The sequence below is a fragment of the Prorops nasuta genome, unplaced genomic scaffold, assembly GCF_024137725.1.
Source record: "Prorops nasuta isolate Cenicafe-Biocafe unplaced genomic scaffold, Cenicafe_Pnas_1.2 PNAS00015, whole genome shotgun sequence".
NCBI lineage: Eukaryota > Metazoa > Arthropoda > Insecta > Hymenoptera > Bethylidae > Prorops > Prorops nasuta.
Genome location: NW_027116812.1, coordinates 4553675 through 4580217, shown reverse-complemented (window position 1 = coordinate 4580217; position 26543 = coordinate 4553675). Strand labels below are relative to the sequence as shown.

The following is a 26543-nucleotide window of genomic DNA, read 5'->3' as shown; positions in this document are numbered from 1 at the left end:
TTCGTCGTTTGGACTAGCATCACGCTGCTGAGAAAAAGATAAGGAGGAGAAAGTTCCCTCGTCCATTCTACCTATCTGGCGAGTTGTTCAACTATCCAATCCATGTGTTTGGCAGCATCTGAGTAGACAACGTATTGGGATAAGTCGCAGGACATCGTGTCTTTGTCCAACAACGATCGCGACACGATTCCTCGTAAATGAAAACGACCAGTACTTGGCTGTTTAATCACTAATCCGCTACCACTGTCGCCATTGCACGGCCCACTACCGTCTCTCATACCAGCGCAGAATGTACGATTTGACGTAAATGCTACAAAATCTGTATTACTCCATAAGCAGTCCTCCTGTAATCAATGGAAACGGCTTGGTTATTACTAGTCACAAGGATTTATAATTATATTGATACTGCATGTATTATTGATTAAATATCCCAGCTACAACAGAAATTATATGATTTCTGCAGGAAACCTTACCTGCGAAACAATTGGAATCGTCGACATACGAGGCTCGGACAGATAAGGATTGCCAAATTCGTCACGACCCCACCCAACGACGTAGCCACTTTTACCAACGACTGGTTGTAAATCTGGCGAGCCATTCCAGAGACAAAGCGGTTGTATCATTCGACTGAACTCTACGCTCTCCCTCAAGACAATTATTGCCAAATCCGAATCGGCGCTTCCACGGTGCTTGTAATCAGGATGGAAATAATAGGTTCGCACCTCTCTATTTACAGAACCTTTTTCACGCCAATCTCTCAATCTATAACGTCCAAGAGATATCAACATAGCGCTTGCTGGTACATCTATACCGTTCGCCAATTTTAAACAGTGAGCAGCTGCAATTAACTTTAAAGTTAATAATTATATTGTAAAGGCTTGAAAAGATTCTTCAATTCAGAAAGCATTTACCTGTGATTAAGTGACTCTTTGTAAGCAGATTTCCAGCACATTGAAACTCAAAATTAATTTTAACAATGAACATTGCAGCTAGCCATGGCCATTGGCCAGGATGAGTCTTGTCGCCCTTAGCGATTAGGGGATTAACCCCGGTCACGTAACTCTTTCCACATTCTTCTTTAAAGAAGATATTGTCATTGCTGGTTGTAGTTGGAAGATCCGTCTGAGGATTAAAAGGGATTATATTGATTGGCGTTGAGTCAGGTTGTGGTAGAGCTTCGGGCTTTGGCCGAGGTCTGCTCGTTATTATTGAAGCTGGTCTGGTGGTGATCGTTGTTGGCCTAGTAATCATAGTTGTTGGCCTAGTCTTCATTGTTATTGGTGTAGTGACAGTTTGAGGCATTGTCATTGGTTCGGGCCGCTCTGTGAATACAGGCTGAGGAGGAAATTGTGGCATTGGTTGATACTGCATGTCAAAGTTATCTGACCAATATGGATTATTTGGATTATGCATGGGATGTAAATTTTCACTGGGATTAATTGGCCGAATATTTTGATTAGACTGATTCTCTGATAGCGGCATTGTTCCTGCAGGATATAGTGTGTGCTCCAAAAATATGGAAGTCACCAGCATACCCATGGCTGAAAGAAATGCGAACCATTAGCATCGACGATTGAATTATTAATTACCATAAAAGAAGATACCTTTAGGCCCGGCACATCGTTGTTGACCATTGAACCAAAGTCCCGTGAAGACAGGAATTGGCCATCTAACTGGAAACCGAATACGATAAATCAGAGGCCTGCCTTGGTTAACCGCCGCAACTGATTCTTCCTTTGATTGCGCCAATTCCAGTCGACCCACATATTTCTGAAAATTTTTCAATAATCAAATTAGTGGTTCAATCATTAATTGCTTATTCATTTGGTAATTACCGTGGGTAAAGCGACTGCCACACTGAGTGTAACTTTGATATGTAATGCCGTTTCTTTTGCTGGATTGTTTATTTGAACCTGACCCAGAATTTCGCCAGTGTCCTCATCCCGCATGTAATTGAAGTAATTTGGACATGGAGATCGTGGATTTGGACTCATTTGTGTATTTACCGCAAGTAGAAGCTGCAAAAGAATTGCAGTGCCTACGATCTTCTTGATCGTCATCTTATGTGTGACTGCTTGTTATTATTATTATAATTATTATAGAGTTATAACCCACATAGCACAATTATATGCATTGAATATTTATAATATATTGTTTAACGGATGTTCAATATACATTGTATATACATAAATATTAATTTAACATACTATGTATATAAAATTTATATGTCAATGTTCCACCATGTAAGATCTCTATATAATTTAAAAATATAAAGAGAATATAAGACTATGTTTAACAAAATCATTTTCAACGTATTAATTAACTTTTTCTTAATATTAAAGAAATACTACTCATGTGCAATAATGCTCATAATATATATACAAAACAAATCATTTAAAATACTCAAATTTATGTTTTCTAGTACTTGTGAGATTACTTAAAAAAATATGTTAAATTTAAAAAGTCATAAACTGAGGCCTTTGATAATAATTTTCATTAATAAGAATAAAACAAATATAAAATTTTCCTATGATCTTATTTAAATCAAAATATTCTGAATATATCACTAGTTACTACTGATAATATAAGACATAATGTCCAAAACGTTTTTGCAACGTTCCAATGGGTCAAATTAATTAACTGATACGTACTAGAATTACCACAACTCTATACTTGTTATATGGGATATGGTTCATGTATATTTGATTTTAACTCTATGAATTGCAAACTTCTATAAAGTTCATAGACTGACTGGTGAAAGAATTATTATATGTTTGAAAGTAGATTTAATAATACATGAAACAATTTTGAATAAATACCTTTTCGTATTAAATGCAGCTTTTCTCCAAAATGCAGAATCTGTTCTATATTGTTATAAATATACTTGAATTTCCTCCTTCGCAATACTAAATAGCCAGTAGCATCTTACATATCACAAATTTTTCTTTTTCCAGAGCTCTGTAGAGAATAAAAGTATTTACAAATTATAATTAATTCAATATGAAATAACAATAACTATAAGAATTATTTTACTAAATTCAATCAATAAGCTAAATTAGTTACTTGACAGACCGCAGTACATGAATTGATTAAAAAATTGTTATCGAAAGCAGAATGGCATAGTAAGAATTATTCACAATACGAAAGGGTTCAGTGTAAAAAGTAATTTCTCACTATATTCATCTATACCAGTTTTATAAGGGGTTTGATGAAGTTATACTATTTGTTGAAATACTGAATTGAAAACTAAATGCATAATAAATTCTTCTTACTTTGACACATTTATATTGACTAATTATACAATATTATAGAATTAGATCAATAAAATTTTATACATAAGAAACTTTGAATACTATATACAGCCTACTTAACGTTTTCAACAAGATTAATGTTACAGAAAAATAAATGAATTTATTTTTATTGTTCAAAGTTTCTACAAACTTTTTAAATAACCTAATACATTATATCAACTCAAATAATTTTAAAAACTTACCTTTTTAATATTACTTAGCTGATTGCAAAGATGGTCCTAGGAAGCTCTAGATTGACAGGTGCAGACGTGTACGAAAGCTCTCCTTTCTAGATAGAGACTGAAACTAAGGACAGCTGGGAAGTACCGCGTCCTGCACTTGAACTTTGTACCGTTGGCACCCGGCAGGCCGGCAATGTGTATTCACGTCATAGGTTTATTTACTATTGGTAACTTTTGAACTGATGCTTGTAAGGGTGAGTTTCACCAACTAAATCCGGGGTTAATGTAGTATAGTTTGCGTTACATGAACTGTACTACTTTAACCACCCTTCGTTAAAGCAGTATAGTTCATGTATCGCGAACTATATCACTTTAACCCTGGAGTGAGTTGGTGAAACTCACCCTAATTGAAATAAGATAAAATATACGTTTCTCTTTTTATACGTGTGGCGATATAACAAAGTGCACAACAGAAACAGAAACTCACGTTTTTAGATAAAATGTAAAACTATACATATATGTTTGGAAATTATTTCGAATTTTATAATATATAGATTTGTGTATACAGGGTTTTTCTCAAACAGCGGAACATAGGATTGTGTTATTTAACTATAGCAATGAAGCACTTACTATACATTATTATAATTAATAAAAGCGTAGATAGTTACAATTTAATGGTTATTTTAATTTAATTGCTTTTATTATTCATTATAAATGTCATTTTACTCAATTAATCTTGGTTACTACGTGTAATATTTAAATTAAATGGAAAACAGTAATTTGACTACAGTAAAATTTACTATAGTCAAATAACACGAAATCTCCTATGTTCCGCTGTTAGAGAAAACCCCTGTATGTATGTACGATATTCGTTTTCTGGACAAGAGTGAATATTCGTCTTTCGAGATCATTTTGAACTTTATAATATATACATTTATGTATATGCGTAGCAAGTTCTCTTTGTACGTACATACTATATTCATTTTTTGGACAAAAGTGAATATACGTCTTTGGAGATCATTTCAAACTTTATAATATATACACTTATGTATATGCATAGCAAGTTTAGTTTGTACGTATATACGATATTCATTTTTTGGACAAGAGTGAATATACGTCTTTGGAGATTATTTCGAACTTTATAATATATATATCTGTGTATGTATATTTTTAGTTTTCCTTGTATATATATACTATATTCATTGCATTTCTGTATATGTATATGAATTTTTCTATTTTATTTGCACATATAAATAACATACACAAACATACACAAACATACATAGATATAAATTTAAAAACGCATGTTTATATCATATACAGTAAACCTCCTGTATATATATTTCATATTATGAAGGTAAAATTAATATACATTTAACATCGTGTGCTATGTGGGAAGCGAATAAAAAGGGAGGAGAGAAAATACTCGTTGCACTGATATGTTGACCTAATTCAAGGTCAAGAGAATATCTAAGGTAATTTTAGTAGCACGTTTAAGCACGTGGACGTGATTGAACGAACGCGCAAAAATTTGCACTGTCACTCAATTTTGCTTAAAGAAAGAGAGAAATGTTAGTGTATTTCCTACTTAACACCATCTCGCGTTAGATAAGGAACCGGTTAAAAGCAGGCGAGCTGAATTTTTGAAGATCAAGTGTGTTATTGCTACAAACAAAATATATCTATTTTTTTGTACTTCGATGTAATTTCGAGTTTAGATGATAGATGGAATTGAGATTGCGGGACGCGTGCTTGCAGGTAAATTCGATCGAAGGCAAGCGTAGACGAGAGGCTGAAAGTTCTGGTAGCCGGTACTATGCACTGAATATCCGAAGGTAACTGAATGGGCAGATGGATACGGATGGGCCTCCAGTCCCATTCGAGTCGAAACTACTTGAAACCTGTAAGGAGGGGAGCGATGCACTACCCCCTCCACGTCTCCAATCAACCACATCCTTGTCGTCTCCACGTCCTTTAGCTCAACCACAAAAGAACAAAACAAACAACACACTCCTAGTCCGACTCATAAAATCAACAAACTTGTCTTTGTGCTGTATACATTTCTTACTATACATTTTTTTATTCCTGGAATAATCATTCCAAGAACTACCCGTATTGCAGTATAATTTGTTTTAAAAAAACCAAAGAATTTCACATATTTTCAATATCCTGTATACATATATATATAAATGTATATGCGTATGCTTCAAGAACGTCTACATGTATACGTACACTAAAGCGTTGTAAGAAGGAGAATACTGGAGAATACTGTCGCTTAAATTTACGCGAATACGCTAATTCGTAACTGACTTAAATGCTCAGTTCGTTTTATTGTCGCGTTTATGACAGTCGTCACTAGTCGTCAGTCGTCTTGTATATATTGTTATTTCGACTGAATTGGACAAGCAAAGGAGTTCGTTGGATCAGGCAGCTGTCTCATCTCAAGAGTCTGTAATATAAGTGTAGTGGTAGCCGCGGAGAGAAAACAAAAAAAGCGGGCTTTCGTTTAACCTTGCGCCTGGCTGGACTTCCCCGAGACCTCTCCAGTTCAATTCCAGACACCAGCTAAACAACGATGACTTTTATTTCTTCCGTTTCCTCTTTTAACCTAAAATCAATTTAATCGCTTTAACCTGTAGTATTAAACATGTAGCAATAATGGGAAGTGATTGAATTAAATTGGTGAATTTACCTTATAGCGTTCTTTTTTAACAAAGGAATACAATGCAGAAGTCTAAAATGTAAATTGGAATTTCACCAAAAGGTTAATTTATGTTTCATTTGACTTGTATAATCGCTGTGAGACTTTAGGTGTGAAAATGTCTTAACAGGTTTCTTTTATTGAAATGTTTATTTGGTAAAAAATGAAGTTTATTTTCAAGAACTTTTAGGGTGAACCCTACCAAGTCGGGTTAACTTAACCCAGAGTTAAAGTGGTATAGTTCCCGTTACATTAACTATACCACTTTAACTCTGGGTTAAGTTAACCCGACTTGGTAGGGTTCACCCTTAACAGAAGTTTTTGCTATAAAGTATTTATACGAAGATTGAAACTATTCGCTTTTCAAGATGGCGCTACCATTCTCCACTGTGCTCTCTCTCTCTCTCTCTCTCTCTCTCTCGCAATTAGGTTTTCGATGTATCTATTATATCCGTGGAGAGAAAACACTATGGGCGGTATCAATAAACCGGACTAAGGGCCGGTTTTTCCACCTATTGGTAAAATTTATCTGCTTGGTAAAATTTACAAACTATAGTAAATTCTATTCAATTTCAAGCTTTACCAAACGGATAAATTTATCCAGACGTTTGCCAATAGGTGGAACAACTGGCCCTAAGCTGGAATTTTAGCTTAGCAATTACTTAAGACGAAGAACGAGCTAAGTATTGCACTAAAGGTTAAAGTGAGACAATTGATCTTAGCTAAGTCTGTCCCAAACTTAAGTTCAGTTTATTGATACTGCCCTATATGTATGATTAAAGTGCACTCTAACGGAAAGCTCTTGTTTTAATATGTGTATTTTGCGTAAATGTATCGGTTGGTATCTTTCTCCCCTTTTAGGTGTTTATATTTTGCTGGTAAGTGGCGCGATCTGAAGATCCACAGAGACATTACGCGAATTATAAAGCTTGCTTTTTATTCTTTCTTTTTAGAGAAATACCCATGCGTGTCACAAATCCCTTCAGTAGATTAATAGATGTAATAGATGTAATAGATACTAATCTCATACTTATGGCAAGATAATATCATTTCTGTTTTTATTGTCTGTATTTTATATACTTAAAAAATCTTTATATATAGTATGTCACACAGACTAAACAATTATAATTGGAAATATTGAAAGTGTAGGTAACGAAACCGACCTATTATATATTAAAGAAATATAGAATTTTGAACAAATGACTGCAGAACGTATCTTAATTTTTTTGTTTTAAGAGAAAATGAAATTTCTCGTCGTTGTTTTGACGAGTTTGTTAGCGCAGCTGTTAGAAAGTCGAAATTGGTTAGAAAATTGATGCACCTGTCAATCACTTTACATATGTATACGACCGATTTTCTATGCAAAAACGTTACGTACCACAGTATACGATAAAACTTTTTAAATATGATTTACTCTATTATATAATTACAGGGGAAGCACACATAAAGTTACTCAGTGAACAGGAAATTGAAGAATACCTAAGTACCTATTATTAAAAATGTGATTTTATAAGAAATGGAAGAAATGTAACGAGAACAGTAGACTTTTTCATACTAGATCTGTTTCAAGAAACGATACCATCTGGTATGCTCGATTTAATTAGATATAACAATTCATCCAAACATTTTGGATTATTGAAGGCGTCGAAATTGAGTCAGATAAGTAATTACCCTGCTACAATAACGCTCAAAATTTTTAAATTTACTCCACCCTACAAGAAATATAAGGAGAGCAATAGGCTTTCGTATCAGATTTGTTTCAAGAAACGGTCCTCTCTGGTACGCTCCACTTGAATTTAAAAAGCACCTGCAAATATAGAATTTCTTGAAGTCTTCGAATTTTTTAAAGGTAGTTACCATGCTACAATAATACTCAACATTTTTACTTTTACTCTACAAAAAGAAATCTGTATTTGCATATCCTCTACCGGAAACTTTTCGTTAAACCTGTGTACCCTTTATACATACTACGTAGAGAATGATTCTGTACTCCTCAAAGATCATATCTTATAAGTTAGACGCTGAATAACCATAATGTTTTTCTTAATAATTTGGTAAAATTTTATTCAATAATTTTTTGGTTTTTTAAAATGATAAAAGCCATTCTCTCGTTAAAATTGATAATGCTTCTAAAGATTCTCCAAATTTAAAGAAATACTTAAGAATTTAGCCGGCTCCCACTGGAATTACCTTGAACGAGTAGTAGAAGCTGCAAGCATTGTTTTTTCAGTTGCAGTAAATGAAGCTCAATAACAGACATGAATCTCTTACGATCGGGGCGTAGCCAATATAGTATATAGAGATTTGAGATTACAGATAAGCAGATTGGGATCCAGGAGAGGATATTTATAGGAAAGTTGGGCGCCGGAGGATGTCTGCAGTCTGCTGTGTGGAGTATTGATTGAGGGAGATGTACCGGAGCTCGGGAGGGATGCGCGCGTAAAAAAGAGAGGTTAAGAGGCTGAGTATTCGAATGGATCGCTGTTGAAAGCTGAGGGCGCAGACTAAAAGCCTGTGTTTACGCATGTGTGCGTACATTAGCTGGCTTTGTGTCTGCGTAATTGTTAATCACGAATGTAATATTTGCGCAGGTATCGTCGATAGATAGAGAAAAAGAGAGTGAGTGAGAGAGCGAGAAATGGCATGTGACCCACGTGGTCCACCGGAAACGAGTCTGATATTTTTCACGGCAGCTTCGATTCTCTCGAATTGATTGCATGGTTAAAGGGTACATTAGGTGGGGGGTCCTTCGGGAATAACAGAGGAGAGGGGGTGGTGGGACTGAGAGTAGGAGAGTAAGTGGGGTGAAGGGGGGCGAGACAGTGGCGTGTAGCCATGTAGCTGTGTCAAGTGTGTGTAGGCGTGTAGTACTTAGGAGTGTAGTAGTACTAGTAGTTCCGGCCCAGCCGCCGAGCCGCGCCGGCCGCCACCGGCCCCGCCGTCGCCGACCGCCGTGTCCGCCGTCAGTCGTCAGTTCACTTCAGTTCAGTTCAGTTTCAGTTGGAGCCGGAGCTGCAGCGCTGCTGTTCGGCAGCCGCGCGTTGTGTCGTGTGTCGGTAAACAGTAGTCTCCTTCAGTTTGAAAACAACTCCCGTATAAAAGAGAATATTCTGAGAAAAGTTTCAAGTTGGCTGTGCACGCAAGGTGGTCCGGAAAAGGGTGGAGGCGGACAATGATCCCAGGAAACCTTAGGGTGAACGACTACCTTTTTCTCTCTCTTTTGCGTGTTTTTCTGTCTCCCCCCCCCCCTACTCTCCTACCCCCGACAGCTTTTCCTCTTGAAAAAGCAAAGCTTAAACCGTCGAACCTCTCATAATGAAATTACTCTACTCCATTTAAGATTACTAATGCGTCGAGACACGTAAAGTCTTTTTGAAATCAGTGCAAATTCCGGATCGTTCGGCTTTCTTTTTACAGTGGAAAGCCATTGCATCGGTGCGCGCACAGGCACGTACAGTGACAGTGCGATTCGCGCTCCAGAGCACTTACCTATTAGTACTATTAACGCCTTATTACGCCCACTATATCCTTTCTTTCTTTCTTTCTTTTTTTCTCTCATCCAACTGCAAAATTCCAACGAATCGAATTATGAAGAAACTTCGTACATTCGTATAATATCATATGTGGAACATTGAAATTTTATAGACACTATATATACATTTCTATTGCAATTTAGCCTCTCGCAAGAAAATAATTGTGCGTGCACGCTCTGTTTCTGCGCTTTAATCACCTCCGTAACGTTTCCTCTTTATTTTTTTTTCTTCCATTTTTTGTCAATTGAGAAAAGCCCGTTTCACTTTATCGCTCATTAAGCGCTGTTAATTTGCTCGATTTAAATGAAGATCGTAATGGGTGCGGACGCTTCCAACTGATTGGAAAGTTGGTCGAGGGTCCAGCTAATATTGACGCGGTCCAGTTCGTTGAGTTTAACACGCATCTAAACACTTTCGAGCAGAAATCACACGTATTTAGAGTCGAAATGCAAATCGAAGAGAACTTTATCACGGTCTGAATAGCGTAAAGCCCGAAACGTTCTAGCTACTACCGATGATTCCTAGGGCCCATTCTGCGTGTAAATATTTTTAAAGCTTCTTACAAGGTCGTAGCGATGGGCTGGTAATTGGCAAATTTCGAAATGCAAATGGAAGAATATTTGATCCATTTTTGTATAGATTGAAGCTCCTTATGTCTCAGAGACTATGTAGCTAAATTCTTAAAACCCTTTTCACGTATAAATATTTTTAATTCCTATAGTAATTATAGATTATTTTTAAAATTCATAAAAATTAGGAAAGTTCGAAATGCACAAATTGGAGAAAATCTGATTAATTTTGTAATAGCTTAGAGCTCGTAACGTCTGAGTTACTAGCTGGATTATTAAGGTCCGTTCCACGTGCAAGCACATTTTTAACATTCGTTATAAGACAGTAACTATACAGATTATCTTTAAAAAAATGTTAAAGTAACAAAATTAAAATTGGAAATAATAAAATATATGTGTTATGCTTCGAATAACCCATAGCTCATAACGTTGCAGCTACTATTGATTTTTAGGGCCCATTCAACGTGTAAATAATTTTAAAGCTTCTTATTAGGTCGTAACGATAAATCGGTTTGAAGTTTCTTTAAATTCGTAAAAATTCGAAATGCAAATGCAAGAAAGCTAGATCTCCCTTCTCGAATAACTCAAAGCTCCTACATTCTAGCCACTACCCTAATAACAAATACACACAACATCCAAAAGACCTCCTAAGTAGTATATCCGCAGGATATCCGAATATTCTGAGAACGTTCTTATAGGATGTGTTAGAATATTTTACCTGTTAGTATCTTTCATTCTTAGGGCTCGTACACCTAACATGTTAATATTTTTAAGGCTCTTTTTAAAAGATTTTAGGGATAGATTCATTTAAAATTGGTTAAATTCAAAATGTAATTAGAAAAAAACTTAATCATTGTTCAAATAACTCAAAGCTCCAAACACTCTAATTTTTAGTTCTAAATTCTAAGATACATGCAATTAATAAATAAATTTTTAAGGATTTTATTACACGGTTGTATCTGTAAATTACCACAAAATATATTAAAAATGACAAAACTGTAAAAGAAAACGAAGAACAAATTTTCCTTTTTTGTATAACTGAAAGTTCGTATCGTTCCAGCTATTAAGTTCTTTACAATCATCGAACTTATAATTATTTTGAAAACTTATTTTACAAGATCATAAATATTTTCTCTAAAATAGATTAAAAATAATAAAATTTCAAATGTAAGCGGAACAAAAAATTTATTCCATTTTTGAATCATCCAAAACTCGTAACAGAAGACACTAATTTTTTCTTAAATTTTCAAATATAAAGTTAATAGGATCCCTCATACCGAATTCACAGCATAAATGCTTTTTAACGAACCGGCGTTATTTGAAGACGGATTTTATTGTTCTTGGAATCGTTGGAGTTATTCGAACCTCCTATTTTAAATAAAATAACCTGATTTAAAAAAAATTATGTTGGGTTTATTTTATTAAGGTTTGGGATTTGAAAATTTCGATTATTTTACTTAGAGAAGCTTTTAAACGAATCCAACGAGTCTAGAACAATAAAATTCAATTCAAAATAACGTCATACCTTTCCAAGGTATAATTAAAAAAAAATAATTAAAAAATAAATTTTTTGAAATTATTGTCTTGGAGGGTATACCGTTATTTAATATGGAATTTTGTTGCTCTTAGAATCATTGAGTTCGTTCTAACATTTTCTTTTAAGTAAAACAATCCTCTCGACTGATCACTCATTCTTAAAAGTTCAAATAGAATTTTTAAACAGTTTTTTGCAAATCTGTCTATATTATTTAACAGAGGTGCTTCTAATGAATCCAAAGAGTCCAAGAACAATGAAGTTCGTCTTCAAATAACGTCGACTCGTTAAAAGGCGTTTTTATCTTGTATAACCTCGGTATAACGGATCCCATTAAAGAGTCCCTTGGGATGTGAAAAAATATTTCTTTTCACGGCTTTATTAAAATTAATAATAATGCCAATAAATATTCAAAGCAAAAGAAAGTATTTACTCAATTGCATATAAAAATGATGATTTTATTAATAAAAAAAAAACAAAACATTATCTGCAGAAAGAAAAACTAATATCCTTTGAAACAAATAACATTTTAAAACGTTCCAACCGAGCTATTACCTGAAACATCACAACTAATTCCAGTGTAACAAGTACAAATTATAACGATACATATAGAACTTCGTAAAATTGGAAAAACTCGAGATAGCTTCGAGGAAAGAAACGTAAAATGTCTTGAAACAAAGAAGAGTTTAAATTCTTCCAACTATCACTTAGAATATCAAAGCTTAAAATTCCAATATAACAAATAAAAATTGTAACGATACAGAGAACTTGGTGAAATTGGGAAAATTGAGTAGCTTGGAGGAAGAGAGCATCGCCAAATCTGGAAACGAACTGGACTCTCCCCATATCTGGAGCTTCCAGCGTTCTCCAATGAAGGATAACCAGCGAGCTGGAGATTCTTAGCAAGCACTAGCATGTAGATTGAGAAATGGAGACGTTTTCCCGAGCGATGAGTTATTTACGACACTGATTTGCCAAAGCCTACGACTATGCAAGGACACGAGTGGGTTTGCGAAGATGCACATTAATCATTTGCCCTCTCTCTTGTGTGGAACAATCGATGGGATAGAGAATTAAAAAGGATAGAAAAAGAGCAATTATATATATGTGTATGTATATATGTATATCTTGGATGAATCTAGAAGGTATAATAATAAAGTCACGCGATTCGAGTAATCTATATATACATATATAAAAGTTTCCCTGAAGATTTTCAAGGAGAATCGATTATTTTCATATCTGTGAGATTCGATATTAATGGCTTATTACGATTTCAGGGCCGCATCAACGGCAGTGAGAGGGGAAACCGAGGAAATTGATTGGACTCATTCTGGAGGCTGCCGGGGAGGATGTCTTACACCAACCGATTTCCCACCAGCCAACATACGCGCTACCGCAGTAGCTGGGGACCATCGTCGACCTCCGTCTTCAATCGAGCTGATATTCCCAGGGCATCGCCAGAAGAAGAGGAATATGCCGAATTTTATCACGAGAGAATACACTCTGCCCAAAGCAGGCAGCTTATTCCTCTTCAGGAAGATCTCGCTGATTGGATCAATAAGACCTTAAGTGAGTCAACCTGCTTTTTATACAAACGTAAATCATTTTAAATGAGGCGATCTCAAAATATATCCGTCCAAAATAAAATAAGGTATACTATATGGTCAAATCTTTATGTCAAAGATGCTATAGTGTTCGGATCACTCTTTTGTTTTTGTTTTTTTTTTAATTACTTGCCGCCGAGAACCTGCAATCTCTTCGTTCCCAGAGCATCAGCGGTTGAAGAGGAATATGCAGAATTTTGTCACGAAAGGATCCACTCTGACCAAAGAGCAGGAAGCTCGTTTCTCTTCGGGATGATCTCGCTGATTGGATGAATGAGACTCTAAGTGAGTCGATTTACCGAGTTTCTAGAAATATCAGTGTTATTGCTGAAATATCACCAGAGGATGAGGAATATGCAAAATTTTATCATGAGGGAATCACCTCTTTCCAAAACAGGCAGCTTGTTCCTCTTTGGGAAGATCTCGCTGGTTGGATCGATAAAGTCCTAAGTGAGTCAAGCTGTTGCTTCTAAAAACATAAACGATATTGCCAGAAGATGAGGAATATGCCGAATTTTATCACAAGAGAATCCACTCTACCCAAAGCTGGCAGCTCGTTCCTCTTCAGGAAGATCTCGTCGATTGGATCAATAAAACCCTAAGTGAGTCAACCTGTTTTTTCTAGAAACGTAAATCAACTGCTTGATTCCTATTACGGAGCCTAATGCGCCTTTGCGAAGAAAAAACCAGCGACCTGCTTCGACGATAGCAAGTGGCCTTGAAACTGGAGTATCTGGACCATCCGAAATTATTACGTAAACGAGGCGTTCTACTGCAAGGAGAAAATGCGAAGGAGCTTTCGCCACTTTGCAATTATTATGCACACGCAAATTCTGCACTGGTTATGCTCGTACTTAAACGATCTATATGCATATATGTCTATATATATGGAAAGAGATTGAAGTATCGATCAAGCAGTGCTGGGTAGAGCTAAAGATGTTAGAAGAAAATAAAAAGCTCTGTTATACATGTAGGAAATGAATCATACGTGAAATGTTGTGAAAAATTACAATGAATCATGCTTGAACTTTATGTTGCAGCAGAAGAAAGATATTGCGATATGTCTGAGGATAGACGGGACAGGACAGGTCAGGATGTTGATATACATTGATCCGTGAGACAATAGGACGGTTTGGTGCAATACTCCATTATTAAGTTTGCAGTTTAAAGTGGAGCACGTGACTCTAGAGAAACGTTCCTCGAGAAAAACTGGACTGCCGGATTTTTGTAGGGAGAACATAAGGGAGTGTCTGACTCAACCGGAAGTTAGCCACCCCTCTTCCGCTTCTTCTCCCTTTCTCGTTTCTTGAATATTGGCTGCGGTGACACGAATCTCCAAGTATATATATATATATATATATATATATATGTGTGTGTGTATATATATATATATATATATCGGGTACTAGTGGTACTACCAGTACCAAGTACCAAGCAAGGCGAGGCGAGCGTCACGAAAATGCTTGTCGTGTCTTGTCGTGTCATGCTTCGAGACTCGAGTCCCTGCAAAGCATCGAATTTAAAGATAGGATGGAAATTCTTTTTCCAACGTGTGCAATTAATTACAAGAGAGTAAAATAACGTTGGATTGCTCGTAGTGCAGAGTTCCGGGTGACCGAGTTATACACTGGCAAAGGGCTCGTGCGTGGCACAGGAGAATTCATAGAGAGCGAGAGTGTTTATAGCTTAGAAGCTTAGGAGTTTTTTTCCTTCCGCAAGAAGCCTATTGTTACCGAGTCGAGTCACGAGCACAGCTGTGCTCGCTGCTTGCCTGCCTCTCATTACCATCGATATCTCTGGCTTCCTATCGTTCTCTCTGCTCCAGCACCGTGGGATCCCCCTTCAATTGATTTTCAAGTCAGGATCACTGTTACTACTTTGCTTTTTCTGCTCTCTTTGCAGATAACGAACATATAACTGGAGAGAATTTTTTCGACTCGCTCGACAATGGCGCGGTGGTCTGTCGACTGGCCCGAATCATTCAGGAAAAAGCGAGAACCGCCATAGACGCTGGACGAGCCAAAGGGGTAAGTTTAATTATGTATTTTTATATATGCCATATTCAAATCGATTAACTATTCACTATTCCATTTTTCAGCCGGTTCCCGTCATAAGAGGTCGCTGCTGGGAAAACGCAGCTAGGAGGAGTTTCTTCTCGCGTGATAATATGGAGAATTTCATTCAATTTTGTCGTCGTCTGGGCGTCCATGAAAATCTTCTCTTTGAAAGCGATGATTTGGGTAAGGTACACTGTAAAGAATTTGTGTAAACGTTACATCAGTCGTTTGTAACTTAGTAATCCAGTCTCGTGGTAAATTTATATTTTTAATTTAACAAAAAAGCTTTGTAATAAAAACTGTTAAAATTGTTCGTTTACTGACCTATGTAAATTTACAAGCACAGGTTTGGGTTATATATCTGCCCACGACTAATGTAATTTTGCAAAAAAATTTTACAGTAAACGTATAATAAATAGTTGAGTTGTATTCTGCTGGAACCTAACGCGATTTGGTATTTTCCAGTTTTGCATGGCCAGCCACGAAACGTTGTTCTGTGTCTATTGGAAGTGGCAAGATTAGCTGCGAGATATTCAGTGGAACCACCAGGGTTAGTGCAGCTCGAGAGGGAAATTGCAGCGGAGCAGGAGAGGGAGAGGGAGCTCTGTTGCATGACTGACAGTGGAATATCTCACAGTAGTTTGGTCTCCTCCTGGCAATTTCAATCCCCATCGCCTCCTCCTGCGATTTCCCACTCGCAAACGGATAAAATTAAACACAGCAGGTAGTAATATTCATAAGCGTTGATGGGAGTACCGTAAGACCGCTACATTCTTGTTACGCTTTGATCGCAGCTCCGCATCGGAAGTAAGCGCAGTAGCCACGCGATGGTTGGACCCTAGAGAGGGAGGAGAAGCGGAAATACGACGATCGGTCAGCGATAACGGGCCAACAGGAGGAAGCGATGGTGTTTCCAGCGATACTACCGAGGACGACTGGTCCAGGGGGAGCGCCGATGACGAGGTTCGCTCTCCCTCGAGTTCTCCACCACCATCCCCAGCCGAACCACCCTCGCCACCGGAACACACTGGACCCGTCACGGAACTCGACCGCAAGGTGCGCCGTGCTACTGAAGCCGTTCAGAGATTGTGCCAATGTCCGTCTAGCAAATGTTCCAAATTGAGAGTAAGAAAAGTGGGAGAAGGTCGTTACCATATCGCTGGGAGAAACGTTTTCATTAGAGTAAGTATGCACTGCTGTATGCTGACAGAGTTTGGCTAATTATAATGTCTATTATAGTTGCTGAAAGGAAGACACATGATGGTAAGAGTTGGAGGCGGCTGGGACACTTTGGAACATTTCTTGGCTAGGCACGACCCCTGTCAGGTGAGGGTCCTCAGCCGCGAAGGTACACCTACACCCACATCCACACCCACACCTCCACTGCCTAACGGCACGAGCGTAACCAGCAGCGGCAAACGCACCAACTTCCTTCACACGCCTTTACGCGTCAAGTACCGCAGTACCACCATGCAGCCCATTTCGGGCCGCTAGCACTTTTCTCTAATTAACAGCGGATTGCTTCGACTCGCTTCGATCACATTCCACTCTACTTTATATATTATACACCATTGAATAATCTACACCTAGTTTGCTACGTCTTCTTATACGAGAATAATGCGAATAACGATCAAGGTTTTAAAGTTAAATCTGATAGATTCAGCACTTATTTCAGGGACCCCGATTTAAGAGGTAATATCGCACCTTAGAAATATGTGCGATGGCAAAAAGTGCAATTAAAAGCTCGATTTGAGCTTTTCTCTTATCAAACATTGCCTATCTATATATATACATAATCTATATATACGTTTTTTTTATTTTTTGTTTATCCTTGCATTTTTCACGGCTAAAGTATGTATAAATTTTTACATAAAGTAATATGACTTGTAAGGAATGCAGGGTTTGATGATTCCATCCTTTAAATTCACTTTGATACGTAGCGCAGATTTTACTAGAATTTATTCCAATCCATAAATTATTCTTGCACTTTTGCACCTAATCAATGTATAATATAACTCTCTACTGCCTAACATGAAAATGCTTTATAACAACTGGCCACGATATTATATATGTTTTGTACTTTTATAAATTAGGCTAAGACTGATCGATTATACATTACCAAAATTAGAAACAATATAACTGTTACCGATTTACAGAAATGCAAGGGCACACTGTGCAATGGGATACCAAAGCAAAGAAATGCAAGAAGAATAATGTCAGCAGCACGTTGACATTATTCGCGTTAACCACGAAGAATATATTCTTGAACGTTCCGAACTGGCTGTACAATTGCAGCGTGTCTTCTTATTTCAAGTTTTAAAGCAATGTCGAACATTTTTAAGGTTAAAATGTCAAAACCGTATAATGTTCAATGTCGGCTTCTCCGCGTACAAGAAAATGATTCCGCCATACTGTTTCATTATAAGTGTATTCATCAAATGTATATACATAATGAAATCAGGTAATTTGTACCTGTTTATTTCTCTTTTTTAGTTTATGTTAATGTTAATGATAAGAATAAGCTTATATATTTGAAATAGTTAACTCTATTCTGTAGTCAATTTAAGAACAACCGCTCGTCTTGAGAAAACCTTGACATCATCCATGAACATTCACATTGACTAAAAATAAACACAACACATTTTTAATCATAACATAATACAATAAAATCTCAAGCGAGAGGTAATGTGCAAAACTGCAATTATTTATACTGTATATCATCATATTAAGTTTTGACATTGTAAAAATTATTAAACTTAATTTAATATGGACTATCTCGTACTCACCGTTATATTTTGTTAAACAATAAAAAATATTTAACAACATCGTATGGTATATCAATCAGCAAAATATAAACCTATGGATGGAGGCTTTTTAATGGATATCCTTTATAGTTTTAAATAATATATTTATTTAAAAATGTATATAAATTTTAAGTGATATATTGGGGAAATTAAGTTTTAGTCAGAGTATATTTGTCTGTAATATAATACTTTTACCGCATTTGATTATTAATTGCAAGTACTGTCAATAGTGAAATTCCTATAAGATAGTACATTAGAAACTTTAGAACTGTCACTACCCGCAGTTAATAAACGAACATGGTTATTGCTACACTTAAATTAGTCTAACGACAGCTTTGGATTAATTTGCATAAATGTATCAAGTCAAACTTCATGACTAATATAATAATAATTATGCATCAAGCAATAAAATGAAATTATATAATCGATATTCCTAGGTTCATCGACTTTCTTAGAAAACACAATTACTTTTTCTTGCTTTTTCCTAAAGTCAACGTATGATGCTGCGGCTGTTGAGCGAATTGCGTTTTTCTTCTTGTAAACTCCAATATGTCGTCTTCCAGTTTTTTACGACTTTCTTCTAACTTCTTTTTCTCCTCCGTATGATCCTTCTTCAGTTTTTCAAATCGGTTGTGGAGCTGTAAAACCATTGATTCAGTATTTTAATATTTTTATGCATCATATTTATTTAGAAAATGATCAATGAAAGGTAATCACTTCTTTTTCAGCTTCCTTCAATTCAGCTTCTGTCTCTTTTACTCGCGAAACAAACATTTGTCGCATTTCGTCCTCTTTTTGTTGAAGCTCTTGCAGGTGAATAGATCTCTTTGCTTCACAAGTCTGCTGGAAACTAATAGGCTTATTGTCACTATCTACGTCACTGAAGCCCATCTGAAGTTTTAAAAAAATTAATACATCAAATTTAAAATTTAATAGTAAAATCATTTAAGACAACAACCCTTACTTGTTCCAGCCTTTTTTTACGATACAATTCATAATGTTTGCAATGAGTTTTTTCTCTCATATCCTCCATATTCGTACGGATTAACATTTCACGTAATTTTACAAAGTCGCAATGAGATTCGTTTTCCACTGTAAGAACATTTTAAATAAAACCTTAAAAATTAAAAGCAACTCCTCCATATAATGCTGGAATAATAGAGGTCCAAATACCTTGAACAGTTCCCCATGGATATTGCCGCGAGCGCATCATTTTGTTCCCAACCCTAACAAAATCTGTACTTCCTACAACAGCAAATGGCACATGAGCATTCATACTAGAATTCACATTAGCTACACTTTCGTCATCAGTAGGGAATTGATAAATGTGAACTCCATTATTTTGTAGTTCATTGATAATGTTAGTCTAAATAGAAAAAGTATAAAACATTAATTCTACTGTTACATTTATAATTCATAAATATCGAATTATTATATAAATAATTACTTTGAATTTTTGTAGTTCAGTCTTGGATATTGTGTCAGCCTTTGCTATAATAGGAATAATGTTCACTTTGGTATCCAACTTTTTCATACATACCAGGTCAATAGATTTTAATCTAACAAGGTTCAATGTTTAAAATTAGTTTCTTTACTTCATATTTATTTTGTGTCAGTATTAACATATTTCTTACCCATGACCAGTTGGACATATGAAATAAAGACATACGTGAATTCTGCTATCATGGTATGTCGATAATGAACGTTTAATTTTAAGCTCCTCTTGAAGATAAGCTTCAAATTGTGCATCTATGTAATCTACCACAGCTTTAAAGCTATCCTCTTTATTAATTTGATCACCATATCCAACAGTATCTACAATCGTGAGCTTCAGTCTTACATTGCTCTCTTGTAGTTCATATGTATGAGCTTTTAGCTTAACGGATGGCAAACTGTGAGGGCTTGGACTGGATTCAAAGCTTGTATTAAACAATGAGTCCATAAGTGTTGACTTCCCAAGCCCAGTCTCTCCTGTAATAATGATAATACATAAAGACAGTTTTACAGAATATAGATTGTGCAAGAATCAAGTTAAAGTTTGCTGCATACCAATGCACAAAATATTAAAAAGAAATCCATTTTGTACAGATTTGTTCACCAGTTGGTCTGGAAGGCTATCAAAACCAACATGTCCAGATAATTTCAGGTTACGGAGTGTATTTTCCGCCTGAAAAAAAGAATATGTCATAGTTAACTTAAAAGTGAATCAATCACAAATTGAATCTATTCCACCCTTATTTGGCTACTAAAATTAGTATCAGTTTTAAGTTTTAACGAAGAAAACCAACGCCCTACGGTATATTCGAGACAAACAGAAGGTATTTGACACTTCTATTAAGTGTTTGTAAATAGTTCGAATGTATGGGTTTCAAAACAACAAATACGCTGTTGTTTCTCAAATCAAAATAACACTGTCAAAGGTCAGTATTTAGAAATATATTTGCATACCTTGGTTCGTTCAACTTCAACAGCCGCCATATCTGATAGAATATGGTTAGAAACGACTGAAACGACGCAAAGAGGACTTAAAAGAGCTGTGTACTTCCGAGTTCCGACCCCTATGACAGAAAATGACAGAAGAACTTGGGAAGTTGGTTATGACATGTCCGTCGCGTTCTTTTAATAACGGGAGTTCTTAATGCAGAAGTATAATAGAAGGAATTTGAACTATCTTATAAAAATTAGAGACGTACAGAGTTTGCCGATTGAAATTTGTGGAAAGAGTGCATTCATTCATAAATTTATAAGTCCAAATTTCCTATTATTATGCTCTCGGATTCTTCAGAAATTTAGTCAAATTTAGTAACGTGAACAGTCGTCACGTTAGTAATGAAAAAAAAACATTAATCCATGACATTGACCAACGCTTTCATGAATTGACACTTTTCCTTTGACCTCAATTACTACATAACCTTAAATAATTGACAAGTTTCCCTTTTTCACTTTTCTCTATGACATATTTCCTCTATAAAAATGTCTTCGGCACATTTATCAGGCGGAAGATTGAATATAGGTCTTATACACGAACATGCGAGAAAGCAATTGCTATCATTATTGGAAAAAATTGATGGTACAAAGGTAATGATCATTATTTATACAAATATTCTATTCAATGAAAAATAATGCAATCAACAATTTAGGCTATAGTCTGGGACCACTCGCTCGGTGGGCCTTGTGGCTTAGTTGCCAAGTATGATTTGCTTCAGGAACATGGTGTTAATAAAATATATCCCTTGGTTGGTGGTAAATTGATATTACCATCAAATATAACAAATATTATCTTCATTACCAGGCCACAGTTAAATTTGATGGACCTAATTGCAGAAAACGTTCATGGGTGTGTATAGCTTCCATAATTATATGTTCTTATTACAAAAAATTAATTATTTTAGGGAAGCGGACAGTAAACCTACCAGAGAATTTTTCTTATTCTTTGTGCCAAGAAAAAGTTTACTCTGTATTAAAAAATTACAAATTAGAGGTGTATATGGTAGTTTTACATTGATCGAAGAATTTAAATGTGATCTATTTCCATTTGACAATGATCTTTTGTCCATGGAATTACCAGCTGCATTTAAAGAATATACTTTAGAAAATGATCCCACGTGTCTTTATCAAGTAGCTCAAGCTATTCATGGCTTACAAAAGCTTTATGGAAAAATTTTAAAAGTAACAGGCAGGGGACCAGCTGCAAGCAAAGTGTGGGATTTAATGGAGAGATTGAATAGGGAAGAAGAAATACAATCTTCTTTGTTACCTGTCGTTCAAATTGATCATTTACTGTTATTAGACAGATCTGTTGATTTGTTATCACCATTGGTTACACAGCTAACATATGAGGGGCTCATAGATGAAATATTTGGCATAAATAATAGTAATAATTTTCATTCTCTCTTTCATAATGTTCCTTGGAAATAGTTTTAATATATTGATTATACATAATTTAGGTACTGCTCTCTTACCTGCTGAAAAATTCAATGATTCCAATGATTCTCCCACAACAATGAATACACAGGAAAAAAAACAAATTGTATTACATTCAGGAGAGGAATTATTTGCAGAAATAAGGTGTGCTTAATTGCATATTTACACTTGAATTCCTTTTAATGATGAATTACAACAACCTTTACTTTTAGGGATAAAAATTTCAATGGAGTAGGCCCTGTATTGAGCAGAAAAGCTAGAGTTATATCGTCGCAATTTGATGAAAGACATGGTGATAAAAGTGTGCAAGAAATAAAACAGTTCGTCGCGAAATTACCTCATATGTTAGCTACAAAACAATCATTAGCAAAACGTAAGAAAACAAATAACATTATAATTTACGAGAGGAGATAATTGCTAAGGATTGTTGTAAAAGGCCTAAATTAGTTGCTGGCAACCTAAATAATTAAAGTTGAAAAAACACGGCTCATGCCAAGGAGTTGGAAATAGAGATAATTAGAAGAGAAGCTTGAGCAAATAATTGTGTTCACATGGAAATATCAATTGTCCGATAAAAACAGATTCTTCGACTTTACTTTATTAGGTTGCCAGTAATTAACTTCGGCCACGTTACAACAGCCATAAATAAGTTTTGTTTGTTTGTTTCTTATAATAGATACCACAATAGCAGAAATGATAAAAGAAGTGACAGATTCGAGCGAGTTTTTGGAAGCGTTACAAGTGGAGCAGGAATTATTGAATTGCATTGAAACTGATAAGCCCAATGCATTTATTGAAGATCTTATAGCCCAAAAACAACCATTATTAAAAGTTTTACGACTTATATGCATACAGTCAATTGCTAATTCAGGATTAAAGCCTAAACTATTAGATTATTACAAGCGAGAAATCATTCAAACATATGGGTTTCAACATTTGCCATCAATATTAAATTTAGAAAAATGTGGATTGCTCAAAGCTCAGCAATCTACTAGACAGTATACTGTATTAAGAAAGGCACTGAGACTCACTGTCGAAGATGAAAGTGAAGTTGCTCCAAAAGATATTAGTTATGTGCATTCCATTTATGCTCCTTTAAGTGTTAGATTAGCAGAACAATTAGCTCAACCAAATGGATGGCAAGGCTTGAATGATGTCATGGGTTTACTGCCAGGTCCTACGATTAATCACGTTGCGCAAAATACATTATCTACCAGAAGTATGAAATAAAATTTAGGGTTTTTTTATTTCTCCATTGAACATTGTTAATAATTTCATGACTTACAGGAAATTCCATCCCTAGTAATGACTCTGACTCTGAGCCACCAAAATTAATATTAGTTTTCTTTATTGGAGGCTGTACATTTGCAGAGATCTCTGCGCTTCGCTTCTTATCTCAACAAGAGGACTGTGAGTAGTATAATACTTTTCTCAAAACTGGAAAAGATTAATTTACGTTGTTTTTTTTAGTAAACGTTGAGTTTGTAGTCGCAACGACCAAATTAATAAATGGAAACACGTTCCTTACGTCTTTGATGGAAGATCTAGACAAAAATTGAAGACTGATTTTTATTTTCGAATTACGTTTAACGTAATTCTTAAAGATACAGTCGAAGGTGTGTACATAGTAATCAAATATAATATACTTACATTATATCATATATATATATATATATATACATGCAACTGTAAACACATACTGTTGTAAATTTGTGCATTATAGTTTTGTATAGCATGTAAATAATGCAAAAATTGTTTTTTGAATAATTAAGTTTTAATTAATTTTAACATACATATACTCTGTGATATTCATATATGTACTGATGAGTATAAATTAAAGAAGAAAACTAAACTTGGAAAACTTAAAATCCAAAAGTAAGAGTGTCAATAAATACGTGCAATCTTTTGCAAAATAATATGTACCTACTTTATTCAATGTCAGTACAAAACAGAAAAATTCAATTTTTGGTTCTTTTTGTATTGTTGTGATTTGAATCTTCAGACTTCCTTTTTCCAATAGACCCTCCAGCTAACCAATTGTTTAAAAGTGATGTTTGACCAATACTTCTAAAAGAAAAAAAATCAATATTTTGGTGTTTATTTTAGCCTATGAAAGACTACAAGTATAAAAATTCAGTGACTGCAAAAATGTGATTATAGTTTCAAATTTAATAATTATGAAAATTAAAACTTCAACTGGCATTATCTATATTTGCCTTATGTAATTCTTTAGATATATATACTTTTTACTTAGTCTTCAATCTTTCAATAAAACTAAAGTACTACTGTATAAAGTCAAATTTTTAATACATACCGTTTGACATATTTTCTACAATCCTCAGATTTATTAAGAGATTTATTAACAATACTAGAGACTGTGTGATATTTTAATGTATCTTCAAATGTGCCCTGGATTTGTATTAGTTCGATTGCTTTGCTACTAGTGATTGAATTATGCAGCCAAATCTAATATTTTTGGAAAAAAACAATAGTGGCTTTAAGGAAATTAGAGATAATGTGCATTAAATTTAAAAAGTAATACCTTTTCGTCCCTGTCACTATTAAGCATAATTGGTATTCTATCGTGAATCCATTTATTAGACTTTGGCATTCTGGTGAGTATAGTACAGCTATATTTTTCTTCTCCCTAAAAGTATAAGATATATAATGTATATGAATGAGTTAGTTCTGAAATAATTTTTTGATAATCTTAGAATAAATCAGTATTTAAGCAAGTTACTTGTCTTAAATATCATACTTCTTTGCTTTTAAATGTGTTGAATAAAGCAGCTAATTTTATAAGATTAAATCCATTCCAACCATCATCCTCTGACCAGGAATTATTCCAAGTAGATGTAACATCTGCTTTAATACCATCCTTCTGTAATTTATATATATAATAGGGTTGTTTTGTTCCTTTTACTGTTCCTTGCTGAGACCATTCATAAAAACCTTCAACAACAACTATACATCTTTGTTTTTTTTCAATCAAAGGTGAGTACAGTTTTGATTCAAAAACTCTTTCCACACAACTATTATGAGTAGCAATATTTAATTGTTTTAAGTCACCCTATGTAAAAAATCATTTTTTAGACTTTAAAGTCTGTCAAAAATTAATGAAATTACCTTTGAATTATACACACCTGTATCCAAGGTGGTATAATAGACCATAACATTGGGCACAAAACTCTTTTATCTTCCATTGCAACTTTTTCTCCACTTAAAATACATGGTACTACATCCCTAGGACTAATATTTGTACACTCTTTATACTCATAGCCCTTTCTAATCCATGGCACCTTAACAAATTTACCATTATTATTTTTATAGCTACATGCACTTGACAAATCGTCTGGAGACAAGGTGCTGAAAGACGGTAATTTTTATAATAGTAAGTAGAAACAATTAAAATAAAGACTAATAATTATATACGAATACTTGCCAGCAAACTCTGCCACACATTTTAGTAACGAATGTTTAGTATATAATACAAGTTTATGTTTACTTGAATGATAAAATCCAAAGCGCGCGCGAGCCGTAAAACCAACACGCGCGCCGCCGCGCCCAGCCGCGCCGTCAATCGGTACACTAGTTTAATTTCTATATTGTCCGCCAGAGGACATCAACACGCGCTTAATTTAAAAACTTTTTGAATTTAAAATAGTAAAAATTTTATTAAGAAATACGATGTCTTGACAGCAAATCATTCCAGATGAGGGATTAGTATCTTTATTTCAAAACTATTACTCATATTGTTCAGAAAAGAGAAATTACATATTCTATATGAATTAATAAGTTAAAAGTTCATATAAGGGATATACTGCATAAATAATTTTTTTAACTGTATGATTTTATGCAGTAGTAACGATCCAAATAAAAATATTCCTGAATTCAAAATGCATCATTCTTTTACTAAAAACATTTTAATTACAATAATAAACTATACTAACTTTAGTTCACAGGATAAAATTAATCCTGCTTCCGCAGCAAATTGGGTTTCCACTAAAGAATTACATTACAATCTTAAACAATTCTGACCCTAACACATTATAATTTTAATCGGAGATGACTGCCATACCTGGTCAGTTATAAAAGCCATGACCTTTCTTTTATACTTGTTATAAAACTACCCCTTCTTTTATTTCACCTGAAAAAGGAATTCAAATTCGTATTTCTCTAAAATCCACGATGATAAATTATACTCAAATATCCTATGAATCACTCGATGAATAATATATGAAATTAAAAAGGGAACTTTTTTAATTCATTTCATATTATTAAATTATATGTTTAATTCACAGACAATGAGAAATTTAAAAGTCCTAAAAAAAACATAATGAAAAAA

At 34.8% G+C, this 26543-nt stretch overlaps 5 protein-coding genes across 9 annotated transcripts; 2 read left to right on the top strand and 3 right to left on the bottom strand.

Annotated features, from left to right (window-relative positions):
• Positions 1-51: 51 nt before the first annotated feature.
• Positions 52-3621, bottom strand: LOC136779251 (serine protease gd-like). 3 transcript variants are annotated; one of them, XM_066736752.1, is made up of 7 exons: positions 3494-3621; positions 2820-2958; positions 1836-2074; positions 1605-1770; positions 912-1541; positions 474-838; positions 52-344 (listed from the first exon to the last, which is right to left on the bottom strand). In XM_066736752.1, the coding sequence occupies exons 3-7, from the start codon at positions 2058-2060 to the stop codon at positions 72-74; spliced, it is 1659 nt and encodes a 552-aa protein (XP_066592849.1). In that variant the 5' UTR covers positions 2061-2074; positions 2820-2958; positions 3494-3621; the 3' UTR covers positions 52-71. The 3 variants fall into 3 exon arrangements, with proteins under 3 accessions (XP_066592849.1, XP_066592850.1, XP_066592848.1); XM_066736753.1 differs by having other exon boundaries at positions 1836-2071; XM_066736751.1 differs by lacking the exons at positions 2820-2958; positions 3494-3621 and having other exon boundaries at positions 1836-2271.
• Positions 3622-9048: 5427 nt separating this feature from the next.
• LOC136779105 (growth arrest-specific protein 2-like) lies at positions 9049-18266 on the top strand. 3 transcript variants are annotated; one of them, XM_066736453.1, is made up of 8 exons: positions 9049-9366; positions 13087-13378; positions 15316-15440; positions 15512-15653; positions 15936-16194; positions 16265-16652; positions 16710-16796; positions 17627-18266. In XM_066736453.1, the coding sequence occupies exons 2-8, from the start codon at positions 13159-13161 to the stop codon at positions 17699-17701; spliced, it is 1296 nt and encodes a 431-aa protein (XP_066592550.1). In that variant the 5' UTR covers positions 9049-9366; positions 13087-13158; the 3' UTR covers positions 17702-18266. The 3 variants fall into 3 exon arrangements, with proteins under 3 accessions (XP_066592550.1, XP_066592549.1, XP_066592548.1); XM_066736452.1 differs by adding an exon at positions 12573-12918 and having other exon boundaries at positions 9055-9366; positions 16710-18264; XM_066736451.1 differs by having other exon boundaries at positions 9057-9366; positions 16710-18263.
• A 140-nt stretch (positions 18267-18406) lies between these two features.
• Sep2 (septin 2) lies at positions 18407-21077 on the bottom strand. Its single transcript, XM_066736454.1, has 9 exons — positions 20968-21077; positions 20723-20832; positions 20324-20441; positions 19909-20245; positions 19722-19833; positions 19448-19640; positions 19239-19366; positions 18992-19165; positions 18407-18912 (listed from the first exon to the last, which is right to left on the bottom strand). Exons 1-9 carry the CDS (start codon positions 21005-21007, stop codon positions 18739-18741), a joined length of 1386 nt encoding a protein of 461 aa, XP_066592551.1. The 5' UTR covers positions 21008-21077; the 3' UTR covers positions 18407-18738.
• Positions 21078-21211: 134 nt separating this feature from the next.
• car (vacuolar protein sorting-associated protein 33A) lies at positions 21212-24041 on the top strand. The gene is made up of 8 exons (XM_066736449.1): positions 21212-21352; positions 21415-21611; positions 21667-22148; positions 22222-22342; positions 22411-22571; positions 22875-23417; positions 23486-23608; positions 23669-24041. Exons 1-8 carry the CDS (start codon positions 21248-21250, stop codon positions 23755-23757), a joined length of 1821 nt encoding a protein of 606 aa, XP_066592546.1. The 5' UTR covers positions 21212-21247; the 3' UTR covers positions 23758-24041.
• An 83-nt stretch (positions 24042-24124) lies between these two features.
• On the bottom strand, positions 24125-26175 carry LOC136779108 (abasic site processing protein HMCES). The gene is made up of 6 exons (XM_066736457.1): positions 25641-26175; positions 25342-25564; positions 24957-25268; positions 24741-24845; positions 24513-24664; positions 24125-24265 (listed from the first exon to the last, which is right to left on the bottom strand). The coding sequence occupies exons 1-6, from the start codon at positions 25658-25660 to the stop codon at positions 24157-24159; spliced, it is 921 nt and encodes a 306-aa protein (XP_066592554.1). The 5' UTR covers positions 25661-26175; the 3' UTR covers positions 24125-24156.
• Between the last annotated feature and the right edge of the window lie 368 nt (positions 26176-26543).